General features: G+C 41.7%; 1 protein-coding gene across 10 annotated transcripts in view; it reads left to right on the forward strand.

The window, feature by feature from the left end:
• RABGAP1L (RAB GTPase activating protein 1 like) overlaps positions 1-20,327 on the forward strand; it is a 531,206-nt gene that overhangs the window by 459,432 nt on the left and 51,447 nt on the right. The window contains exons 1-2 of one of the 10 annotated variants that reach the window (XM_038413516.2): positions 12,737-13,495; positions 14,425-14,966. The exons of 6 other annotated variants lie outside the window; for them this stretch is intronic. In XM_038413516.2, coding sequence (XP_038269444.1) covers positions 14,856-14,966 — 111 coding nt within the window. In that variant the 5' untranslated portion in view covers positions 12,737-13,495; positions 14,425-14,855. Of the gene's footprint in view, positions 1-12,502; positions 14,967-20,327 lie in introns of those variants that run through there. 3 more of the 10 variants (XM_043491097.1, XM_043491098.1, XM_043491096.1) reach the window with 3 other exon arrangements.

Genomic DNA, 20,327 nt, shown 5'->3' on the forward strand with positions numbered 1-20,327 from the left:
TGATCCCTGGATTTCCTGTATATAGTTTTCTATAGGGTTCCATTGTTGAAGCTGATCGTCGTGTCAAGAAAGTTGATGTTGGTGCGGGTGTGTTCTAGAGAGTTTGATGGATGGATAGTAGTTGTTGAAGTTATGGTGGAAATGTATGGGGGTGTTTAGGTCATTTGCCCATAAGATGAAAATGTCATCCATGTATCTCTGGTACATCTGGTATATAGTCAGCTGTCACTCCAGCTGGGGGGTAGTCTAAAGTGATGGAGTTTGTCATTCAAGGTAGTTTAATAAATAATAAGCACATTAGGTGACTATAATGATTACATTATTTACTTACTACCTTGTAATTTATCAGTACGCATCCAGAGCAAAACCTCTGCCACATCATTTAAGGTCCCTGAACACTCAGAAGATGCCCACCTTATCTGATTAACGAGTTGATGCTTTTCTCCCTTTTGCCATTGAAATGGCACATCCCCAATTTTATATTAAATTTGTCTTTTTCTGAAAAGCTGCTAATTTCATGCTGCTTTAGTCCTGCAGTGCAGAGCCTGTTACTTAGCAACCGCCAAAATAACAAATTGACAATATCTAGCTACTTGCTTGGAGCTTTTTATTTATTTGTTTGTTTATAGTTCTTGGCCACCAGAGCTGAACAGATTTGTCCTTAACTTGGAAAGAAGGCTCTAAGCCTCTGTGTTTGAACATGTTAACTTTATTTGGCTATCGCTTTGTCTTCTTTCTAACAGCATTATCTGTCAAGTTTTTATCCTTTTCTTCCTGTCCATCATTTTAACAAACTTCTTGTCATATTTGCTGAGCAAGAGAATCTCTCCAGAGATGCTGAATGTGAATTTTAGGAGCATAGCCTGCCACAGCTGGGAAGAATGTCTCATTCAACAAGAGATAGCTGCCCTGAATCTCTGTTCAGTCTCAGCGATTCTTGATACAGGAAAAGAGGGGATGGGAACAAAGGTGGCTTTATGTTTGCACCACAACTGTAGGATAGTACTGTATCTGATTAGAAAAGGGAAGGGTGAATCCTATGGAGACTTATTTAAAACGAATACTTTTTAAAAAACATGTACACTGTATTCATGAATTGCGTCTCTGAATTGTGCTTGTCCCGTGACTCGTGCTCTCTGGTGCCCTGCATCACACTGCCTTCGGCGACACACTGACTCTTTCCTTGTTTGTCCATTGCAGTTTTGAGCTCACATTCCTTTTTGGAAGGAAAACATTTTTCTGCTTTGATGCTGTCTCTCTCACTTGCCCCTCTCTTGAGAAGAACAAAGAGAAGCAGATAGATGCTTTTCTGCCTGTCTGTGATTCACTCAGTATTTGGGCCTTAGCACTGTAAGCTCGTACAGTACAGTACAGTATTCCAGCATTGTGGGTTCAGAGGTCTGGATATTTACAGTGAAAATATTTGTGATCAAAAATAATAATATAAAATGAGTACTGTACACTTTGTATTCTGTTTTATAATTGAAATCAGTATATTTGAAAATGTAGAAAAACACCCACAATATTTAATAAATTTAAATTCGTATTCCATTGTTTAACAGTGCGATTAAAACTGTAATCAATTGCAATTAATTTTTTTAGTTAATCGCATGAGTTAACTGCAATTAATCGACCGCCCTAAAAGTAATAAATAAAATAATAAATGACCAAAAGCACTTAGATGCCCAGTTAGGACTATCAGCCCTTAACCCACCCCAAGATTCTTTGTTGCTGCTGTTATTTGGTATTGTTATAAGGAAAGGGACGAATATGAACTTCTCTCTGAAATTTCTGTGCTTTCTCTGTGTTGTAACTTTAAACTGTGTGTGACAGAGTGCTGTGAGCTATCAGATGAGCCAACTCTCTGATCACTTAGGCATCAATCAGCTCCCCTGGAGATGACTGATTGAGGTTGTGCCAACTAATTGGCTGATCGGGCTCAGAGGCTAGATGAGCCAATTCATCTGTCTGCTGAGGGGTGTAAGAAAGACAGGAAGAAAGTACCAGAGGGAGAGAAGGAGTAACCAGGGCTAGTTGAGCCGAGCATGTGCAGAGATCTCAAAAAAGGGAGACCTCTGGTCCTGTAGGAAAGGGCTAAAGGTAGAGAAGCTTTATATATAATATCTCTGCATGGGATTGTATTAGTGATGGGAAAATAAATAAATCATACAAAGTTGCCACGCAACAGACTGAGTCTGAGAGGTTCCTGGGGCATCTGAGGACAAGGAAGGAGCGTGCCCATGTTAGAAAAACAGGTATTCTCAGTAGAGAATTCAGCCATAGCAATAATCACAATATTATGCAATGTATGAAAGCTGCATCAAAAGAATTGCCAATGTGAAAGTCTACTTTCATACTCAAACACCGCGGAAAGTCCAGTTAATGTATCTGCTGAATTAATCACTTATCCTTAAGGGGCTCCCTCAAATGCCAGTAGAGTTGCCAAGTCTATTTGTAGTCCTCCATACTATTACAAAGAGCTGCAGCGTGACATTTCACTCCAGGACAGCTACTTCAACAGAAGAAATACCGGTGTAGCATTCCTCTAAAGTTTTGGGACCTGGGCTCCGGCTCTGGACTTTAGTCTGGTGCGGTGGGGCTTGGGTTTGGACAAATTGTCAGAGCGGCCACCAGCAAGGGTGGGTGGCCACACTCTGACGCCACCAAAAAAATTGTTCTGAGAACCCCATAGGTATCCACAGCACTAGATTTACATTATATATGGTCAATCACATGGGAGAAAGCAAAATAATGTCTCTTTTTTCACATTAATTTTAACATTTGCTTGAAAGCACCTCATTTTCTGATCAACTTCATTTGTTACTTTAAAGCAGTGCTGTTATAGAGTAGAGCCAGAATTCTCAGAGCTTTTTCTTGAGATCCAAAATAGAGCCTTTTGTACACAATAGAAGACAAAGGCTGATTTTTTGCCTCTTTAATTTGAGTGGTGAACACAGACTTGAAATCTAATAAAACCTGAACCTTCTGCATACAAATTGATGTTAGACGGGAGCTGCCACATTCTTACACTTCCTACCAAGCCTAGACGCTGACTGGTAGGAGCAAAAGAGCATATCAGGGTTAAAGGGAACACCGTCAACTTGAAATGTCGCTAATTTTAAAGCAAATGTGTTAAAAGTCATGTCAGGTTCACACCTGCCTCAGAGTCTCCTGTACATATTTATGGTTTTACAAACCAAATTTTCTTCTTTTAAAATTTTTTTCTAAAGTTTTGTGAAAGACCAAATAAGCGATGGGAAAATAGTGACACTGACCATACACAATGTGCTCTCAAATTCAGAAAGTAAACCAACTCCACATATATATAGACATTTTTTTATTTATTTCTCTCATCTGCTAGAGTAATCCTAGGTGTTACTATGTAGTTACAATAATCCTAGGCATTATTTGTAACAGGTAGAGGTATGATGCTTATTAGGTTGATGGTGTCCCTTGAAAAATCAAGGGAGGGTATCTATATGAGGCAAACTCTATCCTCCATTATATCTCACAATCCCATTGTAATCTGTATACGAAGAATTAGGCCTGAAGAGTTTTTCTGCTTGTAGAAAGCATGCTGAAAATGCAGAGTAGGATTAAATATTGTAGCTCTATTGTGCCTTTAAGGGTATGTCTACATTACGAAATTAGGTTGAATTTATAGAAGTCTATTTTTTAGAAATCGATTTTATACAGTCGATTGTATGTGTCCCCACTTAAGACCATTAACACCATTAAGTTAGCGGAGTGCATCCACAGTACCGAGGCTAGCGTCAACTTCCAGAGTATTGCACTGTGGGTAGCTATCCCACAGTTCCCACAGTCTCCGCCGCCCATTGGAATTCTGGGTTGAGATCCCAATGCCTGATGGAGCAAAAACATTGTTGCGGCTGGTTCTGGGTACATGTTGTAAGCCCCCACCCCTCCATGAAAGCAATAGCAGACAATCGTTTTGCATCTTTGTTCCTGGGTTCCCCGTGCAGACACCATACCAAGGCAAGCATGGAGCCCTCTCAGCTCACGTCACCGTACATGTCCTGGGTGCTGGCAGACGCGGTACTGCATTGCTACACAGCAGCAGCTCATTGCCTTGAGGCAGCAGACGGTGAAGTATGACTGGTAGCTGTTGTCGTCGTCGTCTCCTGGGTGCTCTTGGCCAACCTCGGTGAGGTCAGTCGGGGCGCCTGGGCAGATATGGGTGCTTCTGGCAGACCTCAGTGAGGTCTGTCAGGGGTGTCTGGACATAAATGGGAGTGACTCCAGGTCATTCTCTTCTTAAGTTTTGTCTCATGGAGATTCACTCTGCCTGGAAACAATGACTGCTACAGTTGTACTGCACCATCTGCTGCCAGCCTACCCTTTGCTCCCTCTTCCCTCCCTCTGTGAAAGCAACGGCCGACAATAGTTTCACGTCTTTTTCCGTACGGCACCATATTGCTGTCAGCATTGTCATCCACCCGCCACTTCCATTGCCACTCTGCTCTCCTGCAGATGCCAAAGCACGGCAAGCATGGAGCCCCGTCAGATCACCGTGGCAGTTATGAGCATTGTAAACACCACGCGCGTTATCTAGCAGTATATGCAGATCCAGAACCCTCAAAAGCAGGCGATGACAGTGCGATGACGAGAATGATGAGGACATGGACACAGACTTGTCTCAGAGTATGGGCCCTGGCAATTTGGACATCATGGTGGTAATGGGTCAGGTTCATGCTGTGGAACGCCGATTCTGGGCCCGGGAAACAAGCACATTCTGGTGGGACCGCATAGTGTTGCAGGCCTGGGACGATTCCCAGTGGCTGCGAAACGTTCGCATGTATAAGGGCACTTTCATGGAACTTTGTGACTTGCTTTCCCCTGCCCTGAAGCGCAAGAATACCAAGATGAGAGCAGACCTCACAATTCACAAGCAAGTGGCGATAGCCCTCTGGAAGTTTGCAACGCCAGACAGCTACCAGTCAGTCAGGAATCAATTTGAAGTGGGCAAATCTACTGTGGGGGCTGTTGTGATCCAAGTAGCCAACGCAATCAAAGATCTGCTGCTATCCAGGGTAGTGACTCAGGGAAATGTGCAGGTCATAGTGGATGGCTTTGCTGCGATGGGATTCTCTAACTGTGGTGGGGCAATAGACGGAACCAATATCCCTATCTTGGCACCGGACTACCAAGTTAGTGAGTACATAAACCTTAAGGGGTACTTTTCAATGGTGCTGCAAGCACTGGTGGATCACAAGGGACGTTTCACCGACATCAACATGGGATGGCCGGGAAAGGTACATGACGCTCGCATCTTCAGGAACTCTGGTCTGTTTCAACAGCTGCAGCAAGGGATTTTCTTCCCAGACCAGAAAATAACCATTGCGGATGTCGAAATGCCTATAGTTATCCTTGGGGACCCAGCCTACCCCTTAATGCCATGGCTCATGAAGCCATACACAGGCAGCCTGGACAGAGGTCAGGAGCAGTTCAACTATAGGGTGAGCAAGTGCAGAATGGTGATAGAATGTGCATTTGGATGTTTAAAAGCGTGCTGGCGCAGTTTACTGATTCGGTTAGACCTCAGCGAAATCAATATTCCCATTGTTATTACTGCTTGCTGTGTGCTCCACAATATCTGTGAGAGTAAGGGGGAGACGTTTATGGTGGAGGGGGAGGTTGAGGCAAATCGCCTGGCCGCTGATTACACACAGCCAGACACCAGGGCAGTTAGAAGAGTACAGGAGGGCGTGGTGTGCACCAGAGAAGCTTTGAAAACCAGTTTAACGACTGGCCAGGCTACGGTATGAAAGTTCTGTTTGTTTCTCCTTGATGAAAACCCACCCCCTTGGTTCACTCTACTTCCCTGTAAGCCAACTGCCCTCCCTCCCCCCTTCAATCACCGCTTGCAGAGGCAATAAAGTCATTATTGTTTCAAATTCATGCATTCTTTATTAATTCATCACACAAATAGGTGGATCACTGCCAAGGTAGCCCGGGAGGGGTGGGGAGGAGAGGCTTTTCCTGTGTACCTGGCTAGTGCATTGGAGTTCAAAGTGCGGTCCAGAGCAGTCACAATGGAGCACTCTGGGATAGCTTCCAGAGGCCAATACCGTCGATTTGCGCCCGCACTACCTCAAATTCGACCCAGCAAGGTCGATTTTAGTGCAACTCCTCTCGCCAGGGAGGAGTACAGAAGTTGATTTTAAGAGTCCTTTAAGTCGATGGAATGGGGTTGGTTGTGTGGACGCATTCATTTTAAAATCCATCTAACACGGCTAAATTCGACCTAACCTGTAGTGTAGACCAGGATTTAGGCTCCTTTGAAAATCCCATCCAAAACATAGGTGGAGGGTGGGGGAAAGGACCGCTATACACAAACACAGTGTTAAGGACAATGGTTTGCATAGATGATGATTTTTTTTAAAAAAAAACTCTATATACATTTTCTAGAGGACATGAAGTGAGTAATTCACCATTGATTTCTTGAAGAAGCTGAAGCAGGGAGAGGAAAGTAAGGAAATAACTGCTAGTGCCTTAGGCCATGTCTACACTAGAGACCTTACAGCAGAATAACTGTATTGATGCACCTGCACCGCTGTAAGATCTCTTGTGTAGCGGCTTTATAATGACGCAAGAGAGCTTTCCCATCGACATAATTAAACCATCCCCAGCGAGCTCTCCCACCGACCTAGCGCTGTCCTCACTGGTGCTTATGTCGGTGTAACTTATGTCACCCAGGGGTGGTTTTTTGCACCCCTGAGCAACATAAACTATACCAACACAAGCAGTAGTATAGGCACAGAGTTTCTAATCTGCCGGGGGGTGCTTCCCCCAGGCCTCGCCCCCATTCCACCCCTTCCCCCAATGCCCCACCCCACCTTGCTCTTTCCACCTCTTCCCCGCTTCTTCCTGCCCCCACCCTGCGTCTTCCCGCCCAGTTCCGTCCCTCCCCTGAGTGCACTGCACACTTGCTCCTCCCCCCTCTCTCCCACTGCCTCCTGATGCTGTGAAAAGCTGATCTGTGTCAGGCAGGAGGCACTGGGACGGAGGGGGAGGCGCTGATCCGTGAGGCCGCAGGTGGGTGGGAGGCGCTGGGGGAAGGAGGAGGTTCTGATGGGGGGCTGCCAGTGGGTGCTCAGCACCCACCATCTTTTTCCCATGGGTGCTCCAGCCCCAGAGCACCCATGGAATTGGTGCCTATGGGTGGTAGTATAGACATAGCTTTAGAAAGAAAATGAAATAAGGAATATAGGAAAGAAATGTAAAATATTTAAATTTTAAAATCTGGATTTAATTCAGTAAGAAGTGAGAGAGCCATAATTTAAAAGGCTGGATGGAGCTGAATGTTGCTGGGTGTCAATATGTAGTTTAGAACAGTGGTCCTCAACCAGGGGTACGTGTACCTCTGCGGGTACTAAGAGGTCTTCCAGGGAGTACTCAACTCATCTAGATCAGTGTTTCTCAACCTGGGGATTGCAGCCCCCAGAAGGGTCACGGGACAGGGTTAGGGGGGTCACAAGTGCAGGGCCAGCATTAGGGGGTGGCAAGCAAGGCAACTGCCAGGGGTTCCATGCCAGAGGGGACCTGACAAAGCTAAGTTACCTGCTTCAGCCCTGCCACCTGGGGCTCAGGCTTCAGACAAGGCTCACAAGTGAAAAACACTCTCATATTACACTGAAATATAAGTACAATATTTATATTCCAATCAATTTATTTTATAATTATATGGTAAAAATGAGAAAGTCAGCAATTTGTCAGTAATAGCGTGCTGTGACACTTTTGTATTTTTATGTCTTAGTTTTATAAGCAAGTCGTTTTCAAGTGAGATGAAACTTGAAGTAGGCAAGACAAATCAGATTCCTGAAAGGAGTACAGTTGAGAGAGGTTGAGAACCACTGGGTTAGAATCACAGCTACAGAGCGTTATCGCCTGTTTAAAATCCACCCAGGTTTTAAAAACCAAACGGGGTGGATTTGGTTTTGCCAGGTTCATATCCTGCAGGTTTAATTGAAGCTTCAGCTAAACCCAAAACCTGAAATTCCACATAAAGTTGAGATGAACCTTTTTACACCCTGTTTAGAAAGGAGTGGTCTTCAAAATCCCTTTATCGCCAATGTTTTGGGGCAGCCACAGCTGGCCTGCTCTCCTTGCCTTTTGCATTTGGGGTGTGTATGCCAAGGAAGGTAATAGGGCTTTTGTTGTGCACAGCCAAGGAAAGAGTGTCTGGGAGGTGGGTCTCAGACAGATCTTTACTCATCAGTAACTACAGTGGGAACCTGGGTCGGGTTAGCTTTCTGGGTGGCAAACATATGATTTGCAAAGGATGGAGGAAGGAAAGGAGGAGTTTGGGTTTTGAAAATTTGCTTCCTTATAATCTATAAAGAAGGCCTGAACCATTTTAAAGCTGCTTTTTTTTTTTAACTTTAAAATAGGAGTAGAACAAAGTAAGGGAAACAAATCTCATCACCCCTTCCTTCACCCACGCATGCAGTAAATAATTCAAACGCAGCCAGAACACAGCCATGAAATAAAAAAGAAGCAAAAGTTTTGACCTTTTCTCTAAAACTTGCTACAGATTTATATTGAGGGGGAGAGAATTCCAGAGTCACCGGCTTGTTGGAAAAGGCTGTACCTCAGCAATTTCAGTCCTGCTAACCTCTGCTACCACCGGAAGAATAACAGTAACTCAATAAAGTATATTGGTTTGCTGGTTTAAATCTGTAAGATTGAGTGCACAATTTTGCCTGCACCCAAGTTACAAGGAAGGCAATACACTTGCAAAAGTCAAGGATTTGCATGTATACGTATCTTAGTGCATGTAAAAGCCTGATTTGTACACATGTGGGCGGGATTTTTGCAGGCACAACTCAGGTGCGCACACAAACATTTTTTAAAATGTAGGCCATGTTATCTCGCACTTAAAAGTAAAACCATGAAAAGCTTTTGCCCAGCAATAGGCAGCTGGTGCAGCATACACCACTGCTATGAAGTTACATGACACTCTCCATGAATATCACTTTATACTTAATGTTTGTGTAAAAACAGAAAATCCACAAAAAGAAAAGGAGGACTTGTGGCACCTTAGAGATTAACACATTTATTTGAGCATAAGCTTTCGTGAGCATCCGATGAAGTGAGCTGTAGCTCACGAAAGCTTATGCTCAAATAAATGTGTTAATCTGTAAGGTGCCACAAGTACTCCTTTTCTTTGTGCAGATACAAACTAACACGGCTGCTACTCTGAAACCTGTCAGAAAATCCACAGGGTTTCTAATAAATTATGTTTCTCTTAAAATTTGAACTAGTTCATAATTAGAATATGAGCTTTTACTATGATTGTTTCCAGCCAGTTACTTATGTAATGGTTAATATTCCTTCTCATAGGACTGTATTGATTATTGCTTAACTTGAGGTAGATAACACCTAAATCAAGGCTGGTCTGGCATTCCCCAGGCTACAAAAGTGTGATTTACCCTAGGAATCAGCCTAATGAAGAGGGTGGGATTAAACTCTTTCTGGAGGGCAGCAGTGTTGTCTGGGATTGCCCAGGTTTGATCAGCCATTTTACAGTCCTGAGAGGTTTTTCTGTGATATTTAACTCTGTGGGAGAGTAATATTACTCCCTATACAAATTAAGAGCTAGAATTTTTTTTTTTTTGTCCACTCCTCTGGCTTCTTAATTGCCAGTAATACTCTTGGGGTAAGAAGTAGGGTAGACCTTTAATGTGGGATAAACAAGCTTTCTGTTCTAATCAGCTGTTTTCCACTTTAATGGCTGCATTTGAAACAAATCTTACCTCTCATTACATGGTGGGGAAGTTATAAAAGAGGTATGATAGTACCATTGTTCATCCTGTATTGGTTGAAAAACTATGCAAAAATCTCTTAAACGCTGCCAAGTGGCACCTCAAGTGCTATACAAACAGGTTTGAATGTAATTGTCTGAAGTCTGTTATGTTAATGAATCCAACTTGGAGTAACTGAAGGAAACTCCAAACTCTGCTTCATAAAAGGAGTGGCTGCAGTGAATGCTTAGCAAGAATCGAATCTGGGAAATGATAGGAGGAAAGAATGGGCAGCCCTTGGAAACATGTCAAAACAGGAAGCCATGGCAGAATTTGTACAGCTCTTTAATAGGTGTTGTCATCTCTTTTCAACATATGTCACCTCCCATAAAATAGAGAAAGAAGAACAAGAAAAGAAAAGGTGAAGTGATTTTTTGGGGTTTTTTTGTGTGGAAGAGAGCTGTCTTCCTTCATGTGCATGCAAAGCTGCAGCTAGTTTCAGTTGCAGGCCCTTACCTTTGTGTGCTTGTCTCCCAAATTGCCTTGCACCAGTTACACTCCTTAAGCCTTTTTATCATTTCAGTGATAAGTGACAGGTTTCAGAGTAGCAGCCGTGTTAGTCTGTATTCGCAAAAAGAAAAGGAGTACTTGTGGCACCTTAGAGACTAACAAATTTATTAGAGCATAAGCTTTCGTGAGCTACAGCTCACTTCATTGGATGCATTTGGTGGAAAAAAAAAAGTTTATTAGAGCATAAGCTTTCGTGAGCTACAGCTCACTTCATCGGATGCATTTGGTGGAAAAAAAAAGTTTTTTTTTTTCCACCAAATGCATCCGATGAAGTGAGCTGTAGCTCACGAAGCTTATGCTCTAATAAATTTGTTAGTCTCTAAGGTGCCACAAGTATTCCTTTTCTTTTTAGTGATAAGTGAGTATCTGAAGGAAGGGGGGTAAGAAGACCAAACCTCTCTAGAGTGCCTTAGAAGTGCCTGGCTATGACTTCTACTGACATTTGTAATATCTTTGAGGAACTGAGTTTGTCTAAAAATAACTTTCCCACTATCTGACACTGAACAATTAGAATATAAAATAATGAGCAGATGCCTAAAATCTCCTATCCTGCCAGTCTCCAGTGGCATAGGCAGCTGCTGAAAGCCCCCTTGGGGGAGGCTAGCCTCCCCGGGCCCACCCCTTCTGCCTGAGGCCCCATCCCTACCTCTCTCCTTCAACCCCCCCACAGCTGGAGGAGCCCCAGCCAGGCCAGCCTGAGCCCCACCCCGGACTGCTGGCCTAGGGCTCTTCTCTACTGCCTCCCCCCAGCTTCCAGGGAGAGGGGGGGAGAAGGGATGCAGTGTGTTGTCCCTTCCCGGGGTGGCAGTGAGGAGGGATGTGGCAGGTGGGATGTCTTGGTAGGGACCTCTGGAGAGGGAGGAAGAATGGAGGAGAGGAGTCAGCACAGGCAGGGCCCCCCCAGCTCATGTGTTAAGTAGAATCTGCATAGTAGTTCTAGGGCTGGGATAGCTCAGTGGTTTGAGCATTGGCCTGCTCAACCTTAGGGTTGTGAGTTCAATCCTTGAGGGGGCCATTTAGAGATCGGGGCAAAAATTGGGGATTGGTCCTGCTTTGAGTAGGGGGGTTGGACTAGATGACCTGCTTAGGTCCATCCTCTTTTTAGTGAGGGTTGAGCCATGTTGGTCCTAGGATATTAGAGAGACAAGGTGGATGGAGAGAGAGACAAGCTTTCTAGCTGCATTCTCTTTCACATCTCTTCCAATAATAGAAGTTACCTCACCCACTCTTTTCAGTCATTCAGGCGAAAGATCCCTTGTCATATGGCAATAAGACATTGCTAGAGGTAGGGTGGGAGGGAATCTTATCTGATGATAAGCAGAATTTTGCTGCATAAAGGTAAATGTTATGCAAAATTCAGTAATATTCCATTGGTATTTTCTTTTCATCCAAATGTGTAAAATCCCAGCATATGTGATTCAGGTCAGTTATATTAACTGGTATAATCTTGTGCAGCTGTCCTAGCCATCTGTTGGCTGGCTAAGATTGCCCTTCTGCCTCCCCATGAACACCTGGTTGAAATACAAATGACACAGGAAAACTGCTTCATCACTTCCTTGATGACTGCTGCTGCAGTACCTGTGTGTTGTTATGCAAAGCAGCAGCATTTGTTACAAAGGATGAGGAGTAAGGTGAGGCAGCTCTAGTCTGCACATAGATTTTACATCATATGTCTGATATGTTATTTATCAAAGGAGTGCTTAAAAATCTTTGTTGCTGAGGGGCTCGGTATTCAAGTTCAGAAAACACGTGGGCAGACTTGAAGAGATTGTGAGCTGTATCTGTAGAAAAGGCATATCCCCTCTTCCCAATTTCAGTGAAATGATACTCTGGGCCATGTCTTGATAGGCAGACAGGTTGTGTTTTTAATTGTGTTAGCTCAATTGGGTTATCTTAACATGACTGAAAAGCGCTGTTAAGATGCAGGTGCTGGCCATGTTGCAGTTTAGGCTCTTCCTGGGCTACAATCCAGTCAGTCAACACAACTTGCCTGCATTCTAACAGGACTTTTCAGTCACATCAGGCTAACTCAGCTGAGCTCACATGATTGAAAAAATACCCTTTTAAGTCAGTGAACTGTTCTGCTGTAAAATGAGAGTAAAATCTGCCCCATAATCTCTGACCAGCGAAAAGTTGACTAGAAGGATTTAATGATCTGAGCTGGGTATTATTTTGCATATCTGCATTCTTTACCCCCTACCCTTGTTGTAGAATTAAGTTGTGCTCTCACTATCGCAGGAATGCTTGTTGTTGTACTGTGTGCTAGCTCCCTTGATACATACATGACTGTTCAAATGTATTTTCAGTCCCTGTTTGCAGCCTCTGTACAGCTGCCAGCAAGGAGTGTGGAATTATGGGAAGTTTCTTTCTTCACCTCCTACAACAGGTGTCTTTGTTAGCACACCTCATATACAGATACTGTCCGCACACACTGAGTCACCATGACTGAGAGAAATGTGAATGCAGGAAGAACTGCTTTCAGTGCCAGCAAGTGTTGCTATAAGAAAAACCTGAAGCCATGAAGCAGAAGAGGACATATGTGAAGAAGTTCCCAGTACAAGTTACAGCTCTTCTGAAAATATAAGATTTTATAATATAAGGTATGATCTATCTGCTGGACTCCTTGATAAACAAATTGTTCACTGGATATCACTCTAATTTTTGAATCTGAATTACCTCTCCTGAGGGAAACAAGTAAAAGAAATATTATAAGACAACCTCATCTAAGCAAAGCAGAAATATATAGCACAAAAGCTTCATTGCAGATAAATTTCAAGTGAAAATATTTTTCTTTCTCCTGCAAGGGTTAAAGATGATCAGAAACTGTCTTAATCTCAAGGATTTCACCTCAAGTGCCTCATTTTTGTTTGCCATAACCCTATTAGAACACTTCTGTTTCCTGGCAATAACGCGTAATTTTTTTCCTCCTCCATTTAAGCAAAAGAGATGTTGGTTTTTAATCCTGAACACTACAGCTGTTGCTCAAGTTTCCTATTCAAATGCAAATAACACGTGGTGTGCTATTTAAATACGCATGTAATCTTTGAAAGATACTTCAGGAAAAACAGGAAAAAGAGAAGAGCAACGTTGATCTTATCCTGTTTATTCTGGAAAGCAAGCGTGTGACAATATACTACTGGCAATTTGGACTGGAAATCTCTGTAAGGTTTGCAGTGTCCAGCATTCATTCTGATTTGAGAAAAACACCCAACTGAATCCATTTATATTTCTTGCACAGGTTGGAGTTTTCGTCGCTGGAACAAAATGCTACCAGAGGGGGTAAAAAATGTAATAAATGGGGCTAAATAGAAGCACAGACAATATAATTTTACTCTGTGTTCATTTGGCAATGATTACTTTTCCTAGTAAAACTGTGCGTAAGGGAGTTTTTCTCAGAGGGTATGTTTTGTTTATTTCTTTAAATCAATTCATACTTTTCTGTAGAACTATATTTTCATTTATAATTTGATAACTTTCCATTTCTTTTATCATTTTCCAAATTATTCTTTCAGTTTTAGCAGTTTTTCTTTGTCATATGGATTTTAAACAAACGATTTGACAGGACCGATTCTCTAGGAAGCAACCAACAGGGCTACTGTACTCTGTCTGAGACCCTATCACTTTTATAATTAAAAGTTACAGAAGTCCTGAATATTTCATGCTAAGGACAATCAAGCCCGGGAAAAATAATGTGGATTTCTATTGGTTTTCTTTTGCCTGAAATATTTCCTTTTTAGAGTATAGACAGTTTAGATAAAAGATTATTGAATTTTTCATCATATTCTTCCCTTTTTGAGGTGACTGTTTTACTCTCTGGGTTACAAAAGGAAACTAACATCTGTTAAATCTCCACCATAGCTGGGACTCTTGCTTGTAATTTGATATTGTTGCTGTAGCAGCCCTACTTGTGCTTTAATTTTCGTACAGGTTTTCCAAAAACCCTAAGTGACACAAATGACAACCTAAAACTGTGCAGAAGAAAGTGACTACCTTTTCAAGTATTTCTGAGGATAGCTTTATAAACTTGTGAAAAATTCCTTGAAGGGTATGCGAGAGGTCATTTATACACTCCTTTTCTTTCAATCTGCAGAATAAGCATAAAGCAAGAATTCAGTAGAAAACCAAACTCCCCCAACAAGAAGAATCATCTGCCTGTGGATAAATATTGGATTTAAAGAGTGAATCATTACAAAGAACTTTGGGATGAACAGAGGGAATTAAATAGTTTCCTAGGATTTGTGAAAACTTCAGTAAATTACTTTTCTACTTTCTCTGAGAATGTGAGCAGGCATTTATAATACACATTTCCTGTAAAGATAAGAGATCCCCCTTTCCCACCTCAAGAGACAAACTACATACAGGAGCTGCTTTGGTTGGTTGTGGTTTTTCTTGTGACGCTCCACCCGCTCTAGCTTCTTCAGGTGGGTGTGGGCGACCATCACCCACAAAGAACTGAGATAAGGTTCATTGTTGGATAGTGAACCTGCTGCTGCTGCTAACGGCTGGGAGCTTGCTGACAAAATGATGGAAGAAATCTCCATAGTGGTGGCCTACAATTCCCATATTTTTAGCCAGCTATATGATGAAGATTTTCTGGCCAGTGTGGTGGCTATCAGCAAACCCAAATTTGTGGTAGGTGTTGCTGTTGTGATTGTGAACTGTTGTTCACAGGTTGTTGATCCTTTGACTGTAACGTGATGGTTATACTCCTACAGGAGAGGAGCCCTTTCATTGAAAGCAATACAGTTCTTCTAAAAAAAATTATATACATCTCTCTGCAATTTGTCTATGTGTACTGAGAAATAGCATACATAATAATAATGATAATAGTAATTTAATTTGCAGTAATAATTTAAACTGTTCATATTGAGTTAATGTCTTTTTGAGAGACTGAGGTGAAGAGAGGAGGAATTGCTTGGTAAAAAAGCTAGTTTTATGATGTATGTAATTTTTTTGTGTAATTTTGATTTGAACTTTTATGGTTCTCAAGTGTTTTGAGCTCTCTGAAAGAAGTAAAAATGAGACTGGAACTAATTACAAAGTATTTTTCTCCTAAAAACAGAGCAAGTGCTAAATAATCTCAACACTTCTAGGGCTTAGCATGTCAAAGACTCAAGGCCAGATTCTCAGCTGGTGTAAATCAACATAGTTCCTGTGAATCTGAGCTGTGAATTTGGCCCACATGATGGTTCATAGACTTCACACTCATTTTATAGGAGTTGTTATATATCCTATTTTAAAATCAGCATAAGCATCTATGCAAACTTTTTAGATTTTTACAGCACCTAATTACAGTTCTAAAGCATTTTAGAGACCTGTATGTACATTATATGCATCGTATAGTCATGATCCTGCATTGGGATCTGTTAATGCAGACTCCTATGGATATGTGGGGTACCACTGAAGTTAACAGCTTTGTCTTCAATAAAAAAAAAAAAAGCGAGATAACTCATCCATTAGCTATCCTCCTGTAAAATCTTAATCCAGACAAGATACAGGTAGTTTTTACTGGGCTGTAATTAGGTGAACTCAACTGCTGGTTGGAGGTATAGGGTTGACCTCACCTAGCTATGTCAAAGTAAAAGCTCCCTGCACCTTGTCTCGTCTAAGATTTTCAAAGAGTGCCGGAAGTTGGGCTCCCAATTCCACATTTTTTAGGATCAGATACTGTGAATGACTTCATGCAAGGGTCTGCCGTGACTGAGTCATTGATGAGATTGAGGGTTTGCAAATTACAAACCTGATTTTTCAGAGGTGTTGAGCTTAACTTTTTATTGACAGATGCAGATGCTAAGCATCATTAAACATCAGATTTCTTATCTAGGAGCCTATGTTTAGACACCCTGTTTGCAATTTTTGGTCTCTGTGAGCATACTATCTGTGTAAATAACTATCAGAGGGAAAGAATGTATTTAGGTAACAGTGCTTGGATTCCTCCATATGTGGCAGATCTATAATCTTCACAAGAGGAAAAATATGCCCTATCCATGTATTTTAAAAATACATTAAATTCATGACTACTTTAGCTTCCCCTCATTACCTGTGAAATTGCCGTTTATGTGCACCTGACCTCTCTTCATTACACCTGATTAGCACTCTAGAGCTAAGCCAGTTTCCTTAGATTTTGTCCAATCACATTCATTCTGGTGCCATTTTTCTTCCTTGCCCTTAGGTCTTGTCTAGACTAAGATTTAAGATATGTTGAAACATATTAGCTAACATTAGGGTGACCAGATGACCCAATTTTATAGGGACAGTTCAGATATTCAGGGCTTTGTCTTATATAGGCACCTATTACCCCCCACCCTCTGTCCTGATTTTTCATACTTGCTATCTGATCACCGTAGCTCAATGGCTCTCAACCATTCCAGACTACTGTATCCCTTTCAGGAGTCTGATTTATCTTGTGTACCCCAAGTTTCACCTCACTTAAAAAATACTTGCTTACAAAATCAGACATAAAAATACAAAAGTGTCACAGCACATTATTACTGAAAAATTGCTTACTTTCTCATTTTTACCATATGATTATAAAATAAATCAATTGGACTATAAATAGTGTACTTACATTTCGGTGTATAGCATATAGAGAGTATAAACTAGTCATTGTCTTTATGAAATTTTAGTTTGTACTGACTTCATGAGGGGTTTTTATGTAGCCTGTTGTAAAACTAGATATATATCTAGATGAATTGATGTACCCTCTGGAAGACATCTGTGTACCCTGAGGGGTACATGTACCCCTGGTTGAGAACCACTGCCCTAGCTAACATGTTTGAAAAGTCTACTGTACACAAGACAGTGCATTCTTTAACATGTGCTAAACTTGGTTGAGTAAAAGCCAAAGCATCTCCTGAGCTTTAACGTGACCAGCTTAGCATATGTTACAGGCTGTGTGCCTTGTCTACACTGAGCTTTTACAGTGTGTTAGCTAACATGTTCTAACTGCACATCATTAAATCTTAGGTTTCAGAGTAGCAGCCATGTTAGTCTGTATACGCAAAAAGAAAAGGAGTACTTGTGGCACCTTAGAGACTAACAACTTTATTTGAGCATAAGCTTTTGTGAGCTACAGCTCACTTCATCGGATGCATTCCAATGAAGTGAGCTGTAGCTCACGAAAGCTTATGCTCAAATAAGTTTGTTAGTCTCTAAGGTGCTACAAGTACTCCTTTTCTTTCTTCATTATATCTTAGTCTAGATAAAGCACTCTTCCCTCTCTTAGGCAACTGCCATAACAGCAACTTCTTCCTGACCAAGAACACAGAATAAGATCTTTCTCTAAGACAGCTAGCACTGCTGTAAATTGGCTAGCAGAAGCACTGTTAGAGCAATTGGTTATCATGCGCATAGCTATACTTGAGTTCTCAAACTCTGTCATGCTCTTGAGTTTCACCAGCCCAGAACCAAGAATATTGTCCTGAGTGTCTCCCATGCTCAGTTGCTTCCATGCTACTAGGCTATTTCTCACAAATCATTTGGATAAAATTTTCATCATAAGAAACACTGCATCTGAGCCTAAGCCTACAGTTTAATTACTCGGGAAGTTCCACTTACATGGATCCATGCTTTGTACAAATTCAGAGAAGTGCAGAGACAACAACACGTTGTGCACAGTTTAGTCTGGATTTTCTACATTTGTTCCCCTGGTCAGATGTGATTCACTAATGCGGAGTGGTTAAAGGAAGCATTGGTGTCAGAAATTCTCAGTTACAGCCTTAACTGATTCTACCACATTCTCTCTCTGTATGATGAAATAACATTGTGGTCACTTTTTTTTTTTTTGCTCATCTGTGAAATGGAAATAGTACCTCACAGTGTATTGCGATCTTTGGATGAAATACACTGTGGAAGGACAAAATATTATTATCACTATATTATTTATTTTAACATAACAGAATATATGTGCTTATCAAGGCATACAGGGTTTGGTTCTGAAGCACAAGTTGCTGCATGTGTTTCAGCACACTGGTCAAATACTTAGCAAAGATGAAAGCCTACAGCTTTTAGTGGAGGGACTGAAAAATGCACATACTTGACACTTCCGAAGTTGGTCAATTTTTAGTCATGTCAGGCTCCGTTTTGATACCATAAGGCAAATACAGTACATCATGATTTCAATCAGCCTTAAAATACTTTTAACTGTCTCATACTGGACTGAACAGCATATGATTTTGGGATGAAATTAAATAGAAAATCCTGTTGAGTCTGCTTTGGTCACTTGTACCAGATAGCCCCATGAGATGGGTTTGCTACATTGAATGAGATTCTGCAGAAGTAGTTTGTAGGGATTTGACTTTGGAAATGGTTACAAGTTTGTGTGCTCTCTTTTAAATGGTAAGTTAGTTTAAAAGCAATGTTAAGTTCTTCCACTGTCGGACATAACAATTTACCTGTGGAGTTAATTGTACCTCTCCGTGGGAATAAGGTTCCCCTTACAGTTTCCTCTGCTTCTTCCTCTTTAATGCCAGGCTTTGCCTTCCCACAGAAGTGACCAGGTGTTCTGGGTCAGACTGCTTCTTGTCCACCCCCCCCCCCATAGCCTGTCTCCAGGTGCAGATCCCTGGACTTCTCATGAGCTCTCTGCAGGGAAAAGGAAGAGTGCTGCTGTGAAGGTGGTTTATCCCTCATTCCATGTTGGGAGGGGGAAGGTCTATGGAGGGAGAAATCCCAAGGTTACAAAGTAACATAAGAACGGCCATACTGGGTCAGACCAAAGGTCCATCCAGCCCAGTATCCTGTCTACTGGCAGTGGCCAATGCCAGGTGCTCCAGAGGGAGTGAACCTAACAGGTAATGATCAAGTGATTTCTCTCCTGCCATCCAACTCCACCCTCTGACAAACAGAAGCTAGGGACACCATTCCTTACCCATCCTGGCTAATAGTCATTAATGGACTTAACCTCCATGAATTTATCCAGTTCTCTTTTAAACCCTGTTATAGTCCTAGCCTTCACAACCTCCTCAGGCAAGGAGTTCCACAGTTGACTGTGCACTGTGTGAAGAAGAACTTCCTTTTATTTGTTTTAAACCTGCCGCCCATTAATTTCATTTGGTGGCCGTTAGTTCTTATATTATGGGAACAAGTACATAACTTTTCCTTATTCACTTTCTCCACACCACTCATGATTTTATATACCTCTATCATATCCCCCCTTAGTCTCCTCTTTTTCAAGCTGAAAAGTCCTAGCCTCTTTTAATCTCTCCTCATATGGGACCCGTTCCAAACCCCTAATCATTTTAGTTGCCCTTTTCTGAACGTTTTCTAATGCCAGTATATCCTTTTTGAGTTGAGGGGACCACATCTATACGCAGTATTCAAGATGTGGGCGTACCATGGATTTATATAAGGGCAATAAGATATTCTCTGTGTTATTCTCTATCCCTTTTTAAATGATTCCTAACATCCCGTTTGCTATTTTTGACTGCCGCTGCACACTCCGTGGATGTCTTCAGAGACCTATTCAGGATGACTCCAAGATCTTTCTCCTGATTAGTTGTAGCTAAATTAGCCCCCATCATATTGTACGTATAGTTGGGGCTGTTTTTTTCCAGTGTGCATTACTTTACATTTAGCCACATTAAATTTCATTTGCCATTTTGTTGCCCAATCACTTAGTTTGGTGAGATTTTTTTGAAGTTCTTCACAGTCTGCTTTGGTCTTAACCTGATGTGGTTTATCTGAACTCCAGTGCCCCTACAATTTTCAGCACCCCAAAGCTTCCAGCAAAGGTTTGTTCTGTGACTTCCTTCCCCTTTCCAGTCTCACTTTTGGATTGGGGTAAAGTACATCAGATTATGAGTTTCTAGTGTTGGCATCTTGCATTACTTTATCATGAGACTAGTGATACTTGGTGATTATCTTAAAGCTCCAGCTTTTGTATTCATGCAATTACATGAGAATTTCAGCTTTTTTTTTTTTAAAGGCAGTTGCTAGTCCTCCCAGAGAAAACTTGCAGAGAAAAGCTTGAAAACATGAACTCTAAAGACTCCA

The sequence above is a fragment of the Dermochelys coriacea genome, chromosome 8 (genome assembly GCF_009764565.3).
Source record: "Dermochelys coriacea isolate rDerCor1 chromosome 8, rDerCor1.pri.v4, whole genome shotgun sequence".
Lineage (NCBI taxonomy): Eukaryota > Metazoa > Chordata > Testudines > Dermochelyidae > Dermochelys > Dermochelys coriacea.